The 20,456-nt window shown below is 51.9% G+C and overlaps 8 protein-coding genes across 8 annotated transcripts; 3 read left to right on the top strand and 5 right to left on the bottom strand.

Annotated features, from left to right (window-relative positions):
* Positions 1-1,162: 1,162 nt before the first annotated feature.
* Positions 1,163-3,449, bottom strand: cdc42 (GTPase Cdc42). The gene is made up of 4 exons (XM_007813216.2): positions 3,115-3,449; positions 2,611-2,730; positions 1,998-2,376; positions 1,163-1,903 (listed from the first exon to the last, which is right to left on the bottom strand). The coding sequence occupies exons 1-4, from the start codon at positions 3,135-3,137 to the stop codon at positions 1,838-1,840; spliced, it is 588 nt and encodes a 195-aa protein (XP_007811407.2). The 5' UTR covers positions 3,138-3,449; the 3' UTR covers positions 1,163-1,837.
* Positions 3,450-8,252: 4,803 nt separating this feature from the next.
* On the top strand, positions 8,253-10,502 carry J3458_008964 (uncharacterized protein). The gene is made up of 3 exons (XM_066119485.1): positions 8,253-9,118; positions 9,180-9,239; positions 9,291-10,502. The coding sequence occupies exon 3, from the start codon at positions 9,338-9,340 to the stop codon at positions 10,493-10,495; it is 1,158 nt and encodes a 385-aa protein (XP_065975280.1). The 5' UTR covers positions 8,253-9,118; positions 9,180-9,239; positions 9,291-9,337; the 3' UTR covers positions 10,496-10,502.
* Positions 10,503-10,856: 354 nt separating this feature from the next.
* Positions 10,857-11,525, top strand: J3458_008963 (uncharacterized protein; the record flags this gene model as incomplete). The annotated part of the gene is made up of 1 exon (XM_007813214.1): positions 10,857-11,525. The coding sequence occupies one exon, from the start codon at positions 10,857-10,859 to the stop codon at positions 11,523-11,525; it is 669 nt and encodes a 222-aa protein (XP_007811405.1).
* An 84-nt stretch (positions 11,526-11,609) lies between these two features.
* On the bottom strand, positions 11,610-13,929 carry J3458_008962 (uncharacterized protein; the record flags this gene model as incomplete). The annotated part of the gene is made up of 4 exons (XM_007813213.2): positions 11,610-12,824; positions 12,886-13,192; positions 13,288-13,638; positions 13,841-13,929. The coding sequence occupies 4 exons, from the start codon at positions 13,927-13,929 to the stop codon at positions 11,610-11,612; spliced, it is 1,962 nt and encodes a 653-aa protein (XP_007811404.2).
* Positions 13,930-14,113: 184 nt separating this feature from the next.
* Positions 14,114-17,260, top strand: GEF2 (chloride channel). Its single transcript, XM_066119484.1, has 6 exons — positions 14,114-15,065; positions 15,126-15,278; positions 15,330-15,444; positions 15,503-15,594; positions 15,658-15,843; positions 15,894-17,260. Exons 1-6 carry the CDS (start codon positions 14,202-14,204, stop codon positions 17,190-17,192), a joined length of 2,709 nt encoding a protein of 902 aa, XP_065975279.1. The 5' UTR covers positions 14,114-14,201; the 3' UTR covers positions 17,193-17,260.
* Positions 17,261-17,433: 173 nt separating this feature from the next.
* On the bottom strand, positions 17,434-18,363 carry cdc17_3 (ATP-dependent DNA ligase Cdc17; the record flags this gene model as incomplete). The annotated part of the gene is made up of 2 exons (XM_007813211.2): positions 17,434-17,970; positions 18,043-18,363. 2 exons carry the CDS (start codon positions 18,361-18,363, stop codon positions 17,434-17,436), a joined length of 858 nt encoding a protein of 285 aa, XP_007811402.2.
* Positions 18,364-18,523: 160 nt separating this feature from the next.
* On the bottom strand, positions 18,524-19,497 carry cdc17_2 (ATP-dependent DNA ligase Cdc17; the record flags this gene model as incomplete). Its single annotated transcript, XM_066119483.1, has 2 exons — positions 18,524-18,812; positions 18,866-19,497. The coding sequence occupies 2 exons, from the start codon at positions 19,495-19,497 to the stop codon at positions 18,524-18,526; spliced, it is 921 nt and encodes a 306-aa protein (XP_065975278.1).
* A 61-nt stretch (positions 19,498-19,558) lies between these two features.
* On the bottom strand, positions 19,559-20,369 carry cdc17_1 (ATP-dependent DNA ligase Cdc17; the record flags this gene model as incomplete). Its single annotated transcript, XM_066119482.1, has 3 exons — positions 19,559-20,001; positions 20,074-20,201; positions 20,341-20,369. The coding sequence occupies 3 exons, from the start codon at positions 20,367-20,369 to the stop codon at positions 19,559-19,561; spliced, it is 600 nt and encodes a 199-aa protein (XP_065975277.1).
* Positions 20,370-20,456: the final 87 nt, after the last annotated feature.

Raw genomic sequence — 20,456 nt, 5'->3', positions numbered from 1 at the left:
TTGATGGGGGTTGGAGGACGGCAGCTTAGCGGATATTGGTGCCAATTCAGGCACCCTGTTCCTTTCTTGGCCGTTATTTGAGGTTTATGAGCGTGGCCTGATAGGGCGAGTCTGAGCTGTAGGCGTAGTAGATGATGGTGAACCGGGCCGAATATGAAACCGTCGTGTGAAAGGCGATGCCGATGATGTCAATATCAAACCGTATAGAGACATCAAAAGACATTTGACGTTGTTCAGGGGAGCGAATGACCGGGCTCCATGGAATGCCCACTACTGACAGTACATCCACATCATAATACAATCATTCAAATCCAAAATCAAATCCTACCTCGTAAGCCCATTTAGCTTCCGACTCGGCCACCTTGACCAAATCCGCTTTCATCCAACCCACCCCCCCTTCCACCATTGTGCCCTCCAAAGGCGGTCCGCGAAGCCGTAGAAGAGCAGGAGAGCAGGCCTGCAAAGAGAGCAAAGTGCCCATCACTTTCCATGGCTGTGTATCAGCCTCGACCGCGGCGATATAAGTGGTAGCACTGATAGTAATATATCAGACACTCAGCTGGGGAGGAAACAGTCGAATTGCTTGAATTTTCGGCAAGCCTACAAGCAACAGCACCACATATACGCCAGACTACAACTCAACTCTGCGGGACACGGTCGGCACCGCCGTTGCGAAATGGACGAGGATTGCCGGCAGTGTTTTGTCGAGATGCCGTCGCCGTGAGCCAAGTACACGTACACGTACACGTACACGTACGGCGTAGATGAGTGACTCATGCTGTGCCTGCCCTGGGTGCATTTGGCCAGCGCTCATTTGAGCACACGACGGGCTAATACCAGGACGCCACGGTAATTGGGTGATTTGACAACCTTCAACGAGTTGATGCTGCGTGATTACAATGAGTCAAGAGCTGTGTGGAAAGCTCCTAGGCAGAGTAGTAGGTGGGGAGAAGGGACATTGAGGGCATGAAAAAAATGCGAGTTGACATGTGAGATACCGCTCGTCGCAAGTGCACGCTTGCAGCCATACATGTCAAGCGTCAACTGCCTGGTACTTCATATTCCCCAGCTTCGGCCGTAGAACTACACAATGGAACTGATGATCATACTACCAGGCATCACCCTCCAAGTGGCAAGAATCAAGTCACGTCTGAACAAGGGACAAGGAGCCAACGGCGGAAATGTAACTCTCCGCCAATATATCTACAAATGCTTGATACATCATCTGAGACAAGAATTCGATATAATTGCACTCCAATCGCCAAACTATCCTATCGAAGCATCAATGTATGGAAAGGTTAAATAAAAAAAAGTTGCCCGGTCCCGCCAACAGAAAATACAGAGTAACAACAGGTAGCACCGCAGATCCCGTCTTCGAAAAATCAGTGTCCGAAATAGCGCAGCGGGATGCTTACTTATCCAGCCCTATAACAACGTAGCAATGCCATGTCTGAAACAGTGTAGCCCACTGCCATCGCGGCTGGTGTCGGCCAAATGATTCCGCGAGCACAATATATCTGCTAGAGCAACATAGCCAAAACGTTCTGTCTTCCAAATATGAGATGCTTCATTTCGCTGCCTTGACATATACTCGGGCTCTCGCACTCCGTTGCTCCTTGATCTGGCAGCTATGCCACAACCAATGCTATTTCTTTCACCACTGTTGGTTGGTGTCTAAATTTCAAGGCCAGCCAGAGGCCTCCTTCACCTTCTGGCCATGTAACAATATACCAAGGTGAAGGCCGCATCATTTCATGAAGTGAGGCATAGGAGTGTTTCTTTCCCTCTCTCTTCAATTTCATCCTTTGTCTTTATTTATTCGCGGCATGGGGTATCCTTAAAGGATTAGACATTTGTGAGATTTCTTTTTGGGCATCGGTGGTTCTAAGGCGGCGACGATGGCCTAAAATTGGAAAGTCAGGAACCTATCTCTTTCAGAGGCGGAGAATGGAGAAGGCGTGTTTTTATGTCATGAGTCTGCTCCGTGGTCAACCTACCTCATCAAACACATCCTTCAGCTTGAATTGCGTAAGCGCACTGCATTCGACATACTTGACGGCGTGCAGCTCCTTAGCCATGCGCTCGCCGTCTTCTCTCCTAACAGGCGTCATCTTCTGCTTCATGAGCTTTTCTTTGACGCTGGGATCGTCTCTTAAGTCGACCTGGGTGCCAACAATGAGGCAGGGAACACCAGGGCAGTGGTGGTGAACCTCGGGAAACCATTTTTCGCGAACGTTTTCAAACGAAGCAGGCGACGTAACGCTAAAGCAGACGAGGAAGACGTCGGTCTGAGGGTATGAGAGAGGTCGCAGTCTGTCGTAATCTTCTTGACCGGCGGTATCGAATAGGCCGAGGGTATAGGGTTCGTCGCCGATCCTATGGCGCGATCGAGTTAGAATTTGTTGGCATCGTGCTTGTGTCCTTGCCTTGTCGCGAAAGCTGGCCACGACACCCACGACACACAAGCAAAGGCCTATATTGGCTGTCGCGTCCCGAGCCTCAGCCACGTAGGGCACATAGATGCGCATCTGGCTCGAGGTGTTTCCCAAGGATGACGAATGGGTTTGAAGACCATGCCAAAGGGAAAAAAAAAACGGCTACTCCACTCACATTACCGTAACGGCATAGTTATCAAAGACCGTCGGAACATATTCGGAGGGGAATTTGTTGGTGGTGTAGCTGATGAGAAGGCACGTCTTGCCAACAGCACCGTCGCCGACGACAACGCATCTAGTAAACAATTGCACGAGCGGTTAGCCAGAGTCTGATACATAATGCATGGTGGAGCACGGCCGGATGTGGACAGAAAAGAAACTATTAGCACGGCACAGGCCACTTGCTTCGGCCTCGAGGAGATCAACACTCTCAGCGTCGGGGAGAAGGAAGTAAGTGTGGTGAGGTACTATTTTGGTGATGAAACGGGTGCAATAAATAGCAGGGGACGTTGAAGATGCGGCGATGGAGATGGCGCGGGTGCTCTGATAGAGAGAAACGGGCATCGAGCAACAGGTAAGAAAAAACGGGCAAGGACGCTGTGGAGGGCGTAAAAAAGGAAGAATGCGGCGGTATGGATGCAGCATTGAGGCAGCAGGATAAGGATGGCGACCGACATACTTGATGGTTGCGACGACGGCCATGATTGTGGTGGCGCTTCGCAGCAAACAGAGCGTGAAGAAACGATGAGAGGCGAGAGACGATCGGTCGGGTCGAGTCGAGTCGAGTCGAGTCGAGGCGAGGCGAGGTGAGGTGAGTCGGGATGGGGATGGGGATGGGGATGGGAGACGGAGGCGCAAAAGGCCAAAAGTCGCAGCGCGGGCTCTTTTTGACGTTGGGTGATGAGGATCAAGCTTCAGACACGGTGAGGACTTGAGGACGGAGGAGCCCTTGAGGAGCCCTTGGAGTAGCAGAGAAGTCGAGCCAAGCGCTCGGGGGGTGCAGGAGGAGTGCAGGAGCGCACGAGTACGGGAGTACACGAGTATTACAGGAGCACAAGAGTGCAGGCTTCCTGGGAAGGAGGGGCCCGTCAACGTGTGGCAGGTGCGGCCGAGAGGAGCCAGTGGGCCAGCGGGCGAATGACATGGTGACGGTCAAGTGGTCAACAGCTCGACATTGAGGTGCTCAAGCTCCTTGTCGAGTTCGGGACGCAAAGCACGTATCAACGGCCTAGGTAAGTTGTACTCGCCGTGAACACGAGCAACTGACCTGGGTGCAGAATGGCCCAAAGACACCAGGTTGACTGCTCACTTCACACGACCATGGCCATGCGGAAGACCTCAAAAGTCAAGACTCTGGGACCAATCGAAACGCATCCAGACTGAATTGGTGCCGCACAAACGTCCTGGTGCAGCAGCACAGTCCACAACTCGACCAGCTGTGCCCCAGATTGGCAGAAAACAGAAAAGGCCTTCCACCCTCCTTCAAAGAACATCTGCAGCCAGAGGGCAGGTGTGAGTGAGCAAACAAAACGTCGACTTGAACCCGACTCGACACCATGGCGCATTTGGCATTTGAATGCAAAGCACTGCACAAACCCGCTTTAACCTGCCTGATTCAACCTGCTTCCGTGGATACCTTTGCCTCTTCCGCCACTCTGCGCCCGAACCGTGCTTGGCGTTCCATCTTGTATTGTGTCGTAATATGTATACGGAGTATGGCGCACCACGTAATAGCACGGCAGTCTATTCCCCAAACCTTGTCGCGCCCGGGCTGTAGTAGTATGTAGAACTGTCTTTTATCGGCATGTTGTCTAGGAAAATACCTAGGGTGCTATGTCACAACCCATGCCGTCATCGAGACAGAGGTTTGACGCTACTCTGTTCTCGTCCCGTGAAACCAGGGCACAATACTCGGTCCCATACGCCACACAATACAATAAAAGTTCCTAACCTCCCCTGCGCCGCCCAAACATTCTGATTGTTTGTCCCTGGTACGGCATACCGAGTACACGAGTATTATAATGTCGTCACAATTTGCTAGTAGCAAGGCTTTGTGACATCTGCGGTGTGGGCTATCGACTGGCTGCGGCTGTGCTGTGCTGTGCGGTGTTGTGAGCCTGTGAGCCTATGAGCTGGGAGGAGCCTTCTGTGATAACTCCTCAGTCCTCGTACCTCCCTCAGTCCCTGGCGCTTGTGATGTGGCTGCGGTATATATCATGTTTGTCTCAGCCTATTATTGCCTACTCTGTGCTTGTGTATTGTGCAACGAAACAGCGACGTAGATCAACAAAGGTCTTTCAACACCAGCGTGAGTCATGATTGTGCCGTGAGGGGCCGTCTTGATGCCTCTTTGATTCAGTATGCGTGTTCTCGTGGCCTCAAGGCCTGGTCCGTCGAACGGTTTTCTAAGCTCCCCTTCCTTACTCAAACTGACAATGGGGGTGTCTTTCGGGTGAGAGGCGAGCGGGGCAGCTGCAAGTGCTCTGGAAAGCACCGAGGTGTCTGCTGTTCTGTTTGGCGTTGCGGACCGACCAACGGCCTGCGTAAGAGCCCGACCTTCTCTCAACTTCCAACTGTCATTGGGCTACCTGGCGCGCGTTTTGGAACAGGGTAGGAGTGGTGTGGTGGACTGGCAAAGATCTGGCCGGCCTCGGGCTGGTGCAACATTCAAGCCATTTGGGAAGATTGAGGTGCTGTGACGTAGAAGTTGCTCGCAGGGCTCTCACACGAACCGAACGGTCCAAGACGACCGAGTCCACGAAGCTCTTTGGCCGTTGATGGCTTGGCTGCAGCGTGTGTGATATACGACGCTGCCCTATGTTCAAATAGGAGGCGTGAGGACATGAAGGGCCCATGAGACATGCAGGACTTTCTACTTTGTTTATGCAGTACGGAGTGTGGAGTGCAAATTCGCCTTCGAGGTCAGAGCACGATGAGGCAAGTACGATGCAGTCAGCGCATATGAGAGACTATCTGGCGCGGAAGGAGCGCCGCATGCCAAACGCATGCCAAAACGTGGGCAGGCAGCCATGTCAAATCTGAAAGGTAATCCCTCTCGATCATGGTATTCCACCTTACGTCGTAACGTTGTCCACCTTTTATTTGGGCGAGTACCGAGTAAGCTGCAGTGGCAGTCGTCTCGACCACAACATGGCAATTCTGATATGGAAATCGATCGTGTTGATGTGCCAATGCTGATGAGAGTCAAACTAGTTTTTGTTATGAAGAGTCTTCATGCAAATGCGAATGCAGTCGGGCACACTAAGGGGGACTAGCCAACACGGATCAATTGATGGCTTTCGCCAAAGCATCTGACTTCGTCACCAACCGCAGTCAGATGATGTTTTCAAGACTCCGTTGGCCAAAAAGGGTTTGAACAAAAGGGAGATCTGCACTCAAAATTAGTACCCTCAGTGGGCCAGGGGTAGTCCCAACCCTGCAACTACAGGGTATATTCGACATGGAGTCCCAGGGCCACGTTTCCATCACTGGCTTTCCTTCTGCAGGCCATGGAGAGAAGATACCCCGGAATAGGCTACAGGCTTTGAGGAAATCAAACAGCCATGGCGCCTGGGATACCTCGTTTCATCAATTTGTTTCTTGTGACAAAGTCCTCACTCGCTGTCTTCTATAATGCGTGTTTGTGAACGTCCCATGTCTGATTTAGCTGGTATTGTAAGAGGATGCAGGGGGACCGAGACCCTTTAAACCTACCAAGCTATCTCCATCTCGCGCACCACGTACTTGGATGCTATCGCATGATGTGATGGATTGACATAACTTGGCGATGTATTTATGCATATGTATATCTTGCAGGAAACTGGATACTCTCTTGAATAGTTTTCGTATGTGAAAGATTTTGACGGCCGCAGCAGACATATCGATGAAGCGGCCCCTGCCCACAGACCGTTCCAGGCTGTCCGGCTTGCTTACGTTGTATCAAGCATAGCGAGGTAGAAGATATCATGTCCATGCCCTAGTCGGGACTCATCGTTCTCTGATAGTACTTGACGCCACGCGTGATATGCGACAGGGCCACATGTCTCGATCGTCAAGGGTGATGCCCACCGGGCCGAGCCCGTGCTACAAAAAGATTTGCTGTGCGAGGCAGGCATCCGTTGGCGCAAGAATTCAAGTAGAAGCGGTTGAAATTAAACGCTCGATCGACTCGTTCGAGGACTCGTCTCGGAAGGTTGCAGCTGGACAGGAGGGCATGGATACAGGCCGCCTGCCATCCTGTACCTTGTCAATGGTCCTTCATTAAACAATCATGCCTTGGCCAATGCTTTCGTCGCCAAAGAAGCTGTGGCATAAGCACCTCTGACCACTACACGTGGCAGAACAGGTCGATACGTTTGCTGACGGAGCATTATAAAGGTGACGGCGGCAAAGCAGCGGAGAGAGTGCCCTGGGATTCGGGATTGTTCTGCGTCAAATGCCTTTTCTGAGCTGATTTATGAGCCTCAACGCTCTCAAACTGCGTGAAATTCTTTACGTCAATGGCGTAGCATGGAAACTTTGACTCCCGGCACCCATATTCCTTTTTACAAGATGCATCTGAAGTCATGTCGTACAACTCTGAAGCTGCATCGAAGGCATGGCCGGCCCATATCGTTCGATTCTCACTTGAAATCTTCTCCGCAGGACCAGCATGAACTTTGTAGCTGGGTGATGAGCGGGTGATGAGTGGCTCCTGACTGGCTCGGGGGAAGGGCTGGATGACAGGACAATGGCTGCCGGAGTTTCTCGTGGCAAAGGGAAACGGGAGTAGTATTATCCTACTGTGTTGAAAATAAGCATGTGTAGCTGAGACGCATTGTCTGACCATGGTTCTTTGTCAGCAACAACCTCCCGGCGGCACGAAGAGAAAAGAGTCTGCATTCTATAGTAGCATGCTTTGCAAAACGTACGCTTCTAAATATCTCGGCCAACGCATTCTGCTTCTCGGAAAATGGGGCCTCAAGTAAAACTAACCCCCGTGGTGCCCAATAACCGATCACGCAAGGTACTATCCTTCCAATCGAAGCCATGATACGTCGATGTGACATTGGCTGTATACTGTCTCCCAGCTTCTTCTAGCGGCCTAGATCATTGTCCAAGCGCCGCATGGCATGTCTTCTGGCAACGAAATGTAGGAGGTCTGACCATTAACGATGCTACTCTATCTGCCACGTAGTTGGTATCCGGCCCATATTAAACGATCTGTCTCTAGATCTAGCGCCTCCGGGGGCACACACAAATTGCCGTGGCGATTCGGCAATCCGGAGCTCGGAGTATTGGCATCTTGCACACTCAGGCTTGACTGGAGATATGCCGGGCATGTGTCCATGGGTTGATTCCGCGTACGCGTACGCGCACGACTCGAGCTAGAGATGAAGCTTAAAGAGTGCCGTCTTTCCGAACAGTTGTTTGTAAAGAGTGCAAAACATTATGGAGAGAGGACAACGGAGCTGAGAAAGGAGGCCAGGTCGGGTTTTTTGCATTCAGTTTGCAGTGATTCATGTCCGGTTTAGGAAGTTGGCTGGTTATGCCTTCCTTCCCTTCGTCCATCTTCCCGGCGACTTCACCATGACAAGAATTGAGCCATGTCTTCTCCTTTGAAAACCAGCCACGGAAGACAAAACCGTCACATTCGCTCCTGACGCCTACGTACTTGCACTACCCACAAAGCTCTGTAGCGTTACATGGTGTCTTTCCGGAGGTTGCGCACTGGCTGAACATGTACATACTTTCCATCTCAAGCATTACGGTCCGGAAAGACGGCACCAAACCGAAACAAAGCGTCAACAAGCTGTCCATCATTTTGACTGCAACTGGGGCTCCTGAAGACATTGCGCAATCCAAGTCGGACAGTACCAGCATTCGGACGCCTACGGACGGATCTTCCTTGGGACGGCCGTGAGCTCCCTTCACGTACAACGGCACCCACACAGACCCAGACTTTCAGCAGCTCCGAACCCGGCTTTGAGGCTCCTCCTCCGCTGCCGAATCTCTCAAACAGCTCCGTGTTTAGTAGCCGAAGAGTTGTGTGCTGATCCATCATGTAGTTTGCACCAAAACGTGGTTTCGGGACCCGCGGACTTCTATAACCGAAGGAAACCTACTTGGCTTATACTCTACAACCGTCGTTCGTTAGCCGGAATCCATCGCTGTGGTATGATATTTTAATACGTCGAAGCCGTCTCTTTTTCTTCGTATTGCTGTTCTGGCGGGTCCATCTCAGCTTCCCTACCATTTTTTTTTTCCAAGATTCGTTTACAGACCCAGACCTTTATAAGTATACTTCGAGACCATTATTGGCCAACAACGCTGAAAAGGAAAACGAGAAAACATTGTCCCTAGAATGAACAAGCCTTATTCTTACCTTGAAGTTTCTTATATGATATATTTTGTTTAAATTGAGAGATCAAAAAACAAAGCACCTGAGAATGACGATATTGAGGGTTTGGGACATGGTGACAAGAAGGGGTAAACGACCTTGGCTCTTGGAAGTGCGCTCATCTGTGACTTTTATTCTTTTGATGGTGGCAACTGCTGTTTTTACTGTGCGTATTGTCTGGAAAAAGATCCAAATTTACAAGTTGGTGCTAAAGTGTGATCCTAGGATATCTTTCCCTATGCCGTCATCGTGCCTGTACTACCGTATGCCTTGGAGTCACGAGCTGGTGTTCATAAAAGTAAAGGTAAGGGGGGATTTGTTCAGGTAGCCGCTCAAAACTATTCGCTCATGCTAAGCGGTTATAGTGCAATTTTGGATCTCTGTTTCGCTGGCGGCCTTTGGTATAGCCGTCTTCATTTCCGCACGTGAGTGAATCTTTGGTAGACAAAAAAAACCATGAACTGACAGAAATAAAGCCGTCTGGGGTATTCTCGCCGATAGAACAAAGAACCGACGAACTCCGATGCTTGTTGGGCTTGTCATCCTTACCGCCGCTACGTTTCTCCTTTGCTTCATGAAAAATGTCGCCATGTTGATGCTCGGCCGAATATTGCAAGGCATGACTAGTGCTCTGACGTGGTCAGTTGGCCTAGCTCTTGTCGTCGATACAGTGCCCACGGAACGAATAGGCTGGGCTATGGGATGGGTAGGCATCGCCCTAGCCCTGGGTACGTTGAGCTCACCTTTGCTGGGAGGCGTTGTTTTTGAAAAGGGTGGCTATTATGAAGTATGGGCAATGTGTTTTGCTTTGGTTGGTGTTGATGTTGCCTTTCGTCTCTTGGTGATTGAAAAGAAGAATGCGACGAAATGGCTACAACAGGCGGAAACAACGCAATCTGAAATCAGCCACGTACCAAGCCGCAGCACGTCCTCAAAGGCAGATGATGCAGAGGAGACGTTACAAAGTCAGCCATACGACGACGAAAACCTCTGTAGTGAAAAGCGACCCGGCCAGCTGACCGTGAAGGAGATGTTCGGACTGTTTACTAGCCCGAGACTTCTTGCTGCGCTTTGGGGAACGGTGGCAGAAGCTGCTGTCTTGGCGGCATTTGACAGCACCCTTCCGATTTTCGTTCAAACGACATTCCGATGGAGCTCTGTTGGAGCAGGGCTCATATTTCTTCCGCTGGTCTTTCCCACATGTCTTGGCCCTGTCGTAGGACACCTCTGTGATCGATACGGTCCCCGGTGGCTGTCTGCGTTTGGATTCATGACATATACTCCTTTCCTTGTCTGCCTTCGATTTGTGACAGCCAATACAACGGCGCATAAAGTCATGCTGTGCGGTCTCCTGGCGGGAGTTGGTATTGGGGTCGCCTTCACATTTGGCCCCGTCACGGCCGAAATTACATATGCCATCGAAGGGCGATACAAAGATCAGGGAGTGAAACCCATCGCTCTGGGCTATGCATTGTACAATATTGCGTTTTCCGCAGGAGTCATGATAGGGCCTCTGCTGGGCGGGTTTGTAAATCAAAGTGCAGGATTCGCAACTGTGGGATGGAGTTTAGCGATCATCTCGGCCATAACGTCGGTGTTGTGTGCGACCTTCATTGGAGGGCCGCCGTTGTGGAAGAAGATGAACCAGCGCGCCACTGAGGAAGACACCTTGTCATCGTAGACTAGAGTATATATGGCGAATTATGTTTTTATGCCGAGAAAAGTTGTGTGTACTCCGTACTCCGTAAGGCGTAGAGAATTGGAGCACCAGAATTTGGTTATCTGCCAGGTCTCACCAACGGCAGGCTGACCAGTGACCACATGCAGGCCCACTTGAGCTTTGGAACTTGGAATTTGACTTTGGATGCCTCAACGCCATCATCCGTGCCAGACACCACTGAGCCCAACAAGCTAACTCTTGCAGGCAAAATCCAGGGCGAAGTCTGCTGTGCAACTCAAGTAGCCTCACAGCACCTCTCATTACTACTCCTCTCAGCCGCACCCGTCCGTGAATCACATCGCCGCTCGGGCACAAACCCGCCATGTCTTCGGACCGAGACAAAGACCAAGGTCACATCGACCAGCTTCTAGAGCGTTATCTCGCCCTGCTAGACGAGTACACAGCGCTGCGCAAACAGCTCTCCAGTCTCCAGTCAGACGTATATCACAATATCGCCCGGGCGAACTTTTCCGGCGAACGTGGCCTGAGATATGGCCAGGATCACTACGATGAGAGAATGAGAGCCAGTCGACGGGTTGGCATAACGAACGCTGAAAATGGGCTTCCCAGATTCACTGTGACGACAATTTCTCAGGAGGATTCCACCCTTGTAGAGGCGGAAAAGAATGTGCAAGAAGAAAAACTTGCGGAGAAAGCTCATGACGTATCTGGAGATGGCCAACCCGTCAGGTCGCCAGGTACAGGAGGAGAAGAGGGCGACAAGGAGGAGACGAAGAGTAACGAGACGGGCGATCCTCTTCGTTGGTTTGGCATTCTAACGCCCATGCCGCTGCGGGCTGCTCAGCGCCATTCCATCAGGGCTGTCGAGGACGTCGTCCCGCGCCTGGTGTCTGTCAATGCGGAGATGCAGCATGTTGAGATCGAAGTGAGGAGGGCGCGCAAGAGGAGGGCCAAGGCAGCAGCTGCGCAGAGCAAGGGCAGGGCTGCAGAGGCGGCTACTACGTTGGGCCAAGAAGTCGGGGCTGCTTAATACACCGTCGTTCTCTCGAATACGAACCCAAATGGCCTGGTCAGACGAGTTGTAAAAAATTTCGACTTGGTATTCTGGTTTTGACTACCTGGTTCCTAGCGTCAATCCATTCAATGTATCTACAACGTCTTCCATCGCCTCGGCCAACGCGTCGTCCTTGCCGATTTTCCGCCGCAACGGAGCGGCAATCCCCTGAATCGCAGCAATCGACTGTCTGTATCTGCTGCGCATGCCGTCGCTCGCACCAACCAACAAAGTGCAGCATAGTTGCAAAACAGCAACCTGCAACTCTTGTGCTAGCGGTGAGACGTCCTGCGTGGGGACATCCCATGCTGCCACGGCAGTGACGAGATCCATCCATTCCTCCGAGGTACCCGACGACTCTTCCTCAGCTACCGAGAGCAAAATCCGCACGATTTCAATGCCCCTCGCGGTGTTGGCATGCTCAATCTCTTCGGAGCATTGAAAAAGACTAATGAGGTCTTTGCTCAGAATCTTCCACCCGTCGTTGTGGAGGAATAACTGCCGCCCTTGCGGGAGGGTGACCAAGGCTTCCATGCCCACCAGGATAGCGGCTCGGAAATCCAGCTTCTTCGAGGAACTGCTTTGATAAAGCTCCATTAGCATGTCAATCAAACCGGTTGCTTCCTTTCGAAGCGTCTCGTTCTCGTCTTCCCTTAGCCACAGCGCTAGCGCCCTCACCGCCGACAAAATCAATGGATCCTCATCGGCTGTATTCACCATGGAGTCCCATGCCAACGTCCGATGCGAGCCAGATGCTGTTTCGGCATTGGAAGCTCTCGCATCGGGGTGCAGGCCCATTGCTCCGGCAAACGTGGCATCCCACCTGTCACGGAGGTACTCCACCGTCACAGACATGGTTTCTGAAATGCCTTTACGCAGCTTTAACAGAATGTCTGGGGACATGATGAGCGTGTCTAGGGACTCGTCTTCGAGACAGCGGACAAGATGTCCGATGAAGATGGAAATAACGTCAAAGGCGGACGCTAGTCGACGGGAGAGTTTGGCGTACTCGGGACTGTTTAGTTGTTCGAGGAGTGTTGGCGCGGATGATCGAATGTCGATAAGCATGAGATTTATCAAGAGGTACCCGAATGGTTTGTCGTCCTTTGTGTTTTCGGCGAAGAGTAGCTTTGGTGTTGATTGTGGGTAGGCCTGTAGAAGGGATGCAGCGGCGTTGGTGTAGGCTGATCTGGCGGCTGTGTTGGGACGACTGGTGACGAGGGTATGGATGAAGCCGACGATTGTTTTAAGCCATCCAGGTTCATGGGGGAGGACCTGTCATCATGGTTAGCTGCGTATTCTCTAGAAATGGGTTTGGAAGGACGAGGTGGCGTACGGTTGGGTCAGCCTGTCTAAAGAAGGTTCCCAGAAATTCGAGTAGGGTAACACCATCCGTCCCCGAGAATGAAGACACGAGCGATTGGATGGTATCAACAATCTGGTTGATCAACACGTGCTTCTCTATATCGATGGCCATGCCATTCAGCCACGCGAAGCAAAGGATATCCATAACAAGGGCATGTGTTGGTGCAATCTCGGTTAGGGCGCTGACATCACCTGCGCCGATGAAGGCTTTTGCACCCGCTGGCGTGCTGACGAGCGTGTGAAGAAGTTGTAGTAGCAATGCCGTTGTCTCGTCAGAACTGTATCCTGTTAGCAAGCTTTGCAGATTAAAAAAGAAAAGAAAAAAAAGAAAAAAGAAAAGGGAATCTATCTAGGGTCTGTGACATGCCTGTACAATACAGCTCCTACGAGTCCAGGTATTCTCCCCGTGAACTTCTCCTCGCTCCTCGCCGACTCAGGCAGCAGCGCAGCAAACGTGTGCATGACAGACACAACGAGGTCCAGCATCTCCTTGGTATTTTCACCCGAGGGCGTGGACCCTGTTTTTATGAGTCTGTCCAGAAACCGGGGGGATATGCTGTCCCATAGGGTCTTGACGACTTGCTCATCCTGCCGGAGGTTAGGCGTGTTGTCGAGGACGGACTTGAGCAGAGCCAGGCCGACGAAGCGTTGGGTGTCGTCCTTGGACCTGAGAAATGCTTGGATTTGGGGGATTGTGGTAATTTTGAGTATTTGAGGAGTCGGCCTGTGAGGATTGGCTGGGTTGGGCGGCTGATTGGTGATCCATGATGAGTTGGATGAGGTTGACGTTCAAAGTCTTTTTCTCAAGACCGATGTGGGTGAGTGTGGGATTTCATGGAGGCTGCTACTGCTGCGGAGGGGTTTTCGAGTAAGAACAAGAGTTGCGTATGGTGTCATATGTATTCAGAACGCGGACAAACAGTCACCTGGTATCTGCATTGTAGAACACACCATGATGGCTGTTATACTGGAAGTTGCTGTCTGATGTGGTGATGAAAGACTGCCAGAAATCCATGACGCGCACCAATCAGCGTGTGAACGACCTCCATGTCAGTGGACCCTCTCGCTATTAATCGCGTCATTCCGCTAGTATTTGGGCCAGTGGCGGTTGATGACCCCTGTAGAGCGGCGCCTAGCGCTACAATCCAGGTGTCAATCTACGGATGCCTCTGCTAAGCCACCAGTTGACGCCTCTTCTTGGCCAACTTCAAGCCGGCGCAGTGCGACTTCAAACTTGCCCAACATCAAACCCATCCCAGCTTCATCCCACGGCCGCTGGAAAATGGGATGAGCCGCATCATGTCTGGAGCCGCCCAGCACGATCAATTCGCCTCTGCCTCTGCCTCGTCCTCATCCTCGTCTCGTTCGCCCCCGAATGCGCACACGCCGCCATCCACCGACGACAGGGACGAGCTCGACCTCCTTGACGAAGAGAGTGACCACGACATTGCCGCTCATGGCCACGTCCTCGACGACGACCCCTTTGGCCAGGACTTGAACATCCCGCTGTCCTTCAAGCGCAAGCCGAAGCCGTCTGTGCTGTCTGGTCCATCCCGCTTCTTCTCATCCCTCACAGGCTCGCCGTCAGCCCATCGACAAGACACCCCGTCTCCTCAACGGCGGCACCAGCGCGGTGGAAATATCTCCGTGGTCACAGGTTCGCCACAAAGGACGCAATCCACCACAGTTAATGCGGCTTCCAAAGATGGAGTGTCTCACGATTGGTACACCGAAGGCCCTGGCCGACGAGTCGGGTATGAGGACCTGACAGCCATTGACTGGATCTTCGAGTACACCAAAGAACGACAGCGAATGCGTATGCTGTCATCTAGCGCGAGCGGAATCGTCGGCTATTTCCAACATTTCATAGATGCCAGTCAAGTCTGGGTTATTCTGGTCTTGACGGGTTTGCTCGTGGGCGCAATTGCCGCGGGAATAAACGTATCAAGCGACTGGCTGGGAGACCTGAAACTAGGCTTTTGTTCCAGCGGACCGGAGGGCGGTCATTTCTATCTCAACAAGAACTTTTGCTGTTATGGCTATGATCAAGGTTCCAAATGTGCTGGATGGAAGTATTGGAGCGAGGCTCTCGGTGTCCAAGCTGCTGGGGGAAAATGGGTCGTCGAATACCTCTTCTATCTCCTTTTTTCCGTAAGCGTCTCCGCGTGTATCTACAAATCCTTTCTCTGCCCTGGCTGACCAAGTTGCAAGATAACACTAGCATACTGTGCTGCTCTTCTTGTACAGGAATATGCCATGTATGCCAAGCATAGCGGTATCCCCGAGCTCAAGACAGTCCTGGGTGGCTTTGTTATAAGAAGATTCTTAGGCACTTGGACATTGATCACGAAATCCATTGGTCTGGTATGTTTTGCCGTTCGTCTCTGCTTGAGCACTGCCCTGACGAGTCTGTAGGTGCTTGCTGTAGCGTCCGGCATGTGGCTTGGAAAGGAGTGCCCATTGGTGCACGTAGCTTGCTGTTGCGCAAACTTGTTCATCAAGCTGTTCCCCAACATTAGAGAAAATGAAGGTTAGAACCGACCCTCTTGAGCCAGCCCAAAACTCTAGTCCGCCCTAACAAGCATCAGCTCGGAAACGAGAGGTTCTCTCGGCAGCCGCCGCATCTGGCATCTCTGTGGCCTTTGGCTCGCCCATCGGGGGCGTCTTGTTTAGTCTCGAGGTAAAGCTCCTACTTTCAGAACCACATTTAATTCTCACACGCCCGTGTTAATATGAACGCCAGCAATTGTCGTATTACTTTCCGGATAAGACCATGTGGCAGAGCTTCGTATGTGCCATGACAGCAGCCGTCTGTTTACAAGCCTTTGATCCCTTCCGATCAGGCAAGCTCGTCCTGTATCAGACCAAGTACAGCGTGGATTGGCATGGTTTCGAAATTATTCCTTATGCCATTCTGGGTATCTTCGGGGTATATTTCCTTCACCTCCCGAGTCCAAGCACGAAACTAACACGCCACAGGGCGTTTACGGTGGTCTCTTCATCCGGACCAACATGGCAGTCGCACGCTGGAAGAAGACCCAAAGTTGGCTTCCTGGACCGATTATTCAAGTTGTTGCCGTGGCTCTCCTCACAGCTCTCATCAACTACCCAAACTTTTACATGAAAGTCCAGTCGACTGAACTCGTGTCGAGTTTGTTCTCGGAATGCTCCCGTGTTCTTGACGACCCCATTGGCCTTTGTAGGACAGGCACAGCATCTGCCGGGACCGTCGTGCTGCTCATCTTTGCGGCAGTGTTGGGCTTCTTCCTCGCAAGCATCACCTTTGGCCTCCAAATTCCCGCCGGCATCATTCTTCCATCCATGGCAATTGGTGCATTGACAGGCCGCGCCGTGGGAATTATAATGGAAATCTGGGTTCACAACCACCCCAAGTTCGTCGTCTTTGCCTCCTGCGCACCAGACGTCCCGTGCATCACCCCAGGAACATACGCCATCATCGGCGCGTCCGCCGCCTTGGCAGGCGTAACTCGAATGACCGTCTCCATTGTCGTTATCATGTTCGAACTCACCGGCGCACTGACCTACGTCCTGCCTATCATGGTAGCCGTCATGATATCCAAGTGGGTGGGAGACGCCTTCTCCCGCCGTGGCATTTACGAGTCGTGGATTCATTTCAATGAATACCCATTCCTCGACAACTCGGAAGAAATGACCATCCCCGACATGCCTGCATCCCAAATCATGACGCGGATCGAGGATCTGAGCGTCCTTACCGCCACGGGACACACAATTTCTTCCCTCACTACGATCCTCGAAATGCACGCTTACCGCGGATTCCCCGTCATCTCGGATCCCCGCGAGGCCATTCTGCTGGGATACATATCCCGCGCAGAACTAAGCTATAACATCCGCACTGCAACGCAGCCGCCCCGTTCCTTGTCCGCAGAGACAGAAGTCGTCTTCTCGCATCAGTCGCTTGCCGATCCCCGGACAATACTAGATCTTCGTCCGTGGATGGACCAGACTCCCCTGACGCTCCCGTCCCGTACGGACCTGCACCTCGTAGTGACGTACTTTCAGAAACTCGGTCTTCGATACGTGCTATTTGCTGATCGCGGCGTTCTGCAGGGTCTCCTTACCAAAAAGGATGTGTGGTACGTTCTCAACGGAGCAGATGAGACGAGGAGAACGGGGACTGCGCCAGCAGGCAATACGCGAGCTAGTGGATTGGACAGCAACGACCGCGAGCAAGACACTGGTGAGGAACATGGGTTGTTGAGGGTCGAGGATGCAGACGATGCAGCGAGCATATTATAGACTTTTTCATTCATCATGTATCATGCAGCGATTAGACGTACGCATTGAATGTATCTGCTTGCCTAAGACATACATTGACCTCCCATCATGCATGTGAGCCACAAACGCCGAGACAACACTCCACCAAGCTACTTCAACCAACAACCATACTCGACGTAGTGGTGATTTGGAAAATCACAACCGCTTTGTAGTACACTAATAAACATGCGAATTCCTTGGCTGACGCGAATATCGCAATCACTCAGTACTCGAAATCATCGTCCACAGAAGGGCCCTTGTTCTTCGTCACGCTCTCCTGCTTTCTATACATCTCGGCAATCTGCCTGCTGCTCGTCGCCTCATCCGGCCTCTTATCGTCGCGGATCTTGATGAACCGCGGGAACCGCAGACTGATGCCCTTGTCGCCCGCCGGGTCGACGCCCTCCTTGCAGCCAGCCTTGTACCGCGGACTGAGCGTCAAGTCGGCCGTCTTCACCTCCCAGACGTAGCGGGGTTCGAACCACACGTCCGGCTGGTGCTGGCCGCCCGCGGAGTGCGAGTAGAACGGCTTGGGGCGGTCGATGACGATTTCGGATAACTGGGCGTGCAGTTCTTCGAGGACTTGCTCCGAGAAGCCGGTGCCGATGTTGCAGACGGTTTCGTAGGTGTCGTTGGCAGGGTTATAGCAGGCGAGCAGGAACGCGCCGTAGACGGAGGTTCGTTTTCCCCGGCCGTGGTATGCGCCGAGGACGACGAGGTCCAGCGAATCGCCTACGCCGGCGAGATAGTCTTTCTTTACCTGGAGGGATGTCAGCAATTGTTTCCGTCTTTCTTTTTCTTTCGTTTTGATGATGGCTGAGGCCGGCCATACCTTGAGCCAGTTTCGACTGCGTTTGCTGGGCTCATATCCACTTTCAGTTCCGTCCAGCATCTTGACCATCAGGCCTTCGCATGAGGCTTTGACGCTCTCATCTAGAAATAGTTGGATCTCATCTAGTTCCTGGCCATCCATGTAGGTCGCAAACGAAAATTCGCCCTCGACCGGCGCAAAAGACTGCTGGAGCAGCTCTCGTCTTTCACGCAGCGACTTCTCGACGACGGGGAGACCGTTCAAATACAGCAAGTCAAAGGCAAACACGCATACTTTGACCTTGACATCTTCCAACTTGACGTCCTTTTTCTTTCGCGTCATGAGCTGCTGGAATGGGAGCACCTTCTTCTCAGAGACATCCCAAGCTACCGTCTCACAGTCCAACACAAAACTCTTGGTGTCATTCTTGACCCAACTGTGCAGCTTGGCGAGGATATCGGGATATTTCTTGGACAGGTCTTCCGAGTTTCTGGAGAAAATGCTAGCGGACTCCACCGGCTGCTTGTTTGGCGGCTCCAGAGGTTTCCCGGCTCAACTCCTGACCTGAATCCCTGGCGACGTAGTGAATCTGAGCTCGCTCGCCGTCGTATTTGTACTCGCAAGTGAATTTTTGACCCTCGAATCGATCCAGTACTTCGGTAATGGCTTTTGTGGGCTTCGCCAACATGGGCTTCAAGGGCACGCCAGGACGCAGCTTACAGCACTCTCTCAGCTTCATGATTCCATGCGAAAGAACTGCTGGGATGATGGCATCGTAGCTAGGCAGCTCACTATACACAGTTTAGCGACAAGAAAAGCTTGGTTCGTCCTCGCGGTTACATACCTGTACACCGTCTTGAGAATAGATTCTCCATTCTCCATGTCGGTGGTGCTGGGAACCTTGCCCTTTTGTTCAGCCTCATGGCAGACGATGGCCTGGGCAAGAGAAACCAGCACAGTTCTTTCAGCAAGACCCAATCTCAGCTTGCCCTCGAGGAACCTGATGATATACTTGGCTTCACTTGGACCGCCCTTGTCCTTGGTAATGTCTGCCTTGACAGTAGAGTAGGCATCGGCAGCAGACAAAAGCTTCTTGATGCCGTCGACCTTTCGGCCCTGAGCACCGTTACCAGTAACAGTAGCAATGTTCATCAGACCCTGGTGCACGCCTCTCACCGTAAGCGGCTTGGGCTTGAACATGGTCGGCTGCGTAGATCTACTCTTGACTGCCACGAGACCTAAATCACCAATCTCTTTTTGATCCGCCTTGATGACTTGCAGGCTTCGCCCAGTGGTCTCGCCAATAGCCTTCATGATGAGAGACTCACCAATACCGAGCTCAATTCCAGCATAGTCAGGCGCAAGTTTGTTAATCATGAGAAGAACCGTAGGGAGCAAATCGTCCGGAGTGAGCCGCATAACTTGCCGGAGAAACAGCGAGCAATGCCCCATAATGATCAGTCGCTTCGTCGTCATCTCGATTAATGAGAATGTTTGGCATAGTGCTGCATATGGTACAGGACTACCTGGTTTCCAATCAGGATAAGGGTGCTGAGCAGTCTTGGACTGGAGCTGTGTTTGCACCTTTTTCCCTTGCCTTTGCAGCAACTTCTGGCTTCTCATCGACGTCTGCATCCTCTGAAGCCTCGGAGCCAGACTCTGAAGCCGCCTCTTCTTTGAACTCATCATCTGCGGTCTTGATGTGCTTGCGGTCGGGATCCGGACTCTGGCTCTTTTTCTTGATTTTTACATCTTTGGCGTCTTCTTCCTCTTTGGGAACCCCTTCAACGGATTGTTTGATTGTCACATCCTTGACATTATCTTTTTTCTTGGGCACCGACTGGGCAGGCTCATCATCTTCGTCTTCCTCGACCTTGACTCTACTTCTTCTCGCTCGCTTAACCACAGGTCCTTCATCCTCCTCGTCTTCGAGTTTTACGGTACTATTTTGACTTGGCACACGGGCTCGCTTCTTGGAATCTAACCAGCTCACGTCAGCGATCCTCTCTTTTATAGCGAAATAATTAGCGTCGCAGTTCAATAGAAACTCACCATGATTGGGATCTGTATTCTCCTTCGCACTCGCATCCTCGTCGCCCCCCTCCACAGCACGGGCTTTCGTCGCAAACGTAAGCTTCGTCTGCTGTTGTGGCGCCGGGTTCTTCGCACCAAAGAATTTCCTACAGGCGGCAAAATAAATTCCAATTAGTACTTCTGAGTTCATATGCAAGCACTTCAGCAACACTGCTATTCATCATAATTTAAAGCTTTCATCACCAATTCACGCACCCCAAAGTGCTCTGAGTACCCTTCACATACCCCAAGGTTGCCTGCTTCGGCGGCGCCATGATGCGCTGTCTTCCAAGTGCCAATTGTACCAGAGACCGGCGCAAGATGTTTCCCAGGCTCCTGTAAGTAGCCAGCGTGAAACAAGT

The sequence above is a fragment of the Metarhizium acridum genome (genome assembly GCF_019434415.1).
Source record: "Metarhizium acridum strain ARSEF 324 chromosome Unknown scaffold_141, whole genome shotgun sequence".
In the NCBI taxonomy this organism is placed as follows: domain Eukaryota; kingdom Fungi; phylum Ascomycota; class Sordariomycetes; order Hypocreales; family Clavicipitaceae; genus Metarhizium; species Metarhizium acridum.
Note: the sequence above shows the minus strand (reverse complement) of the source record. Positions and strands in the feature narration are given on the sequence as shown.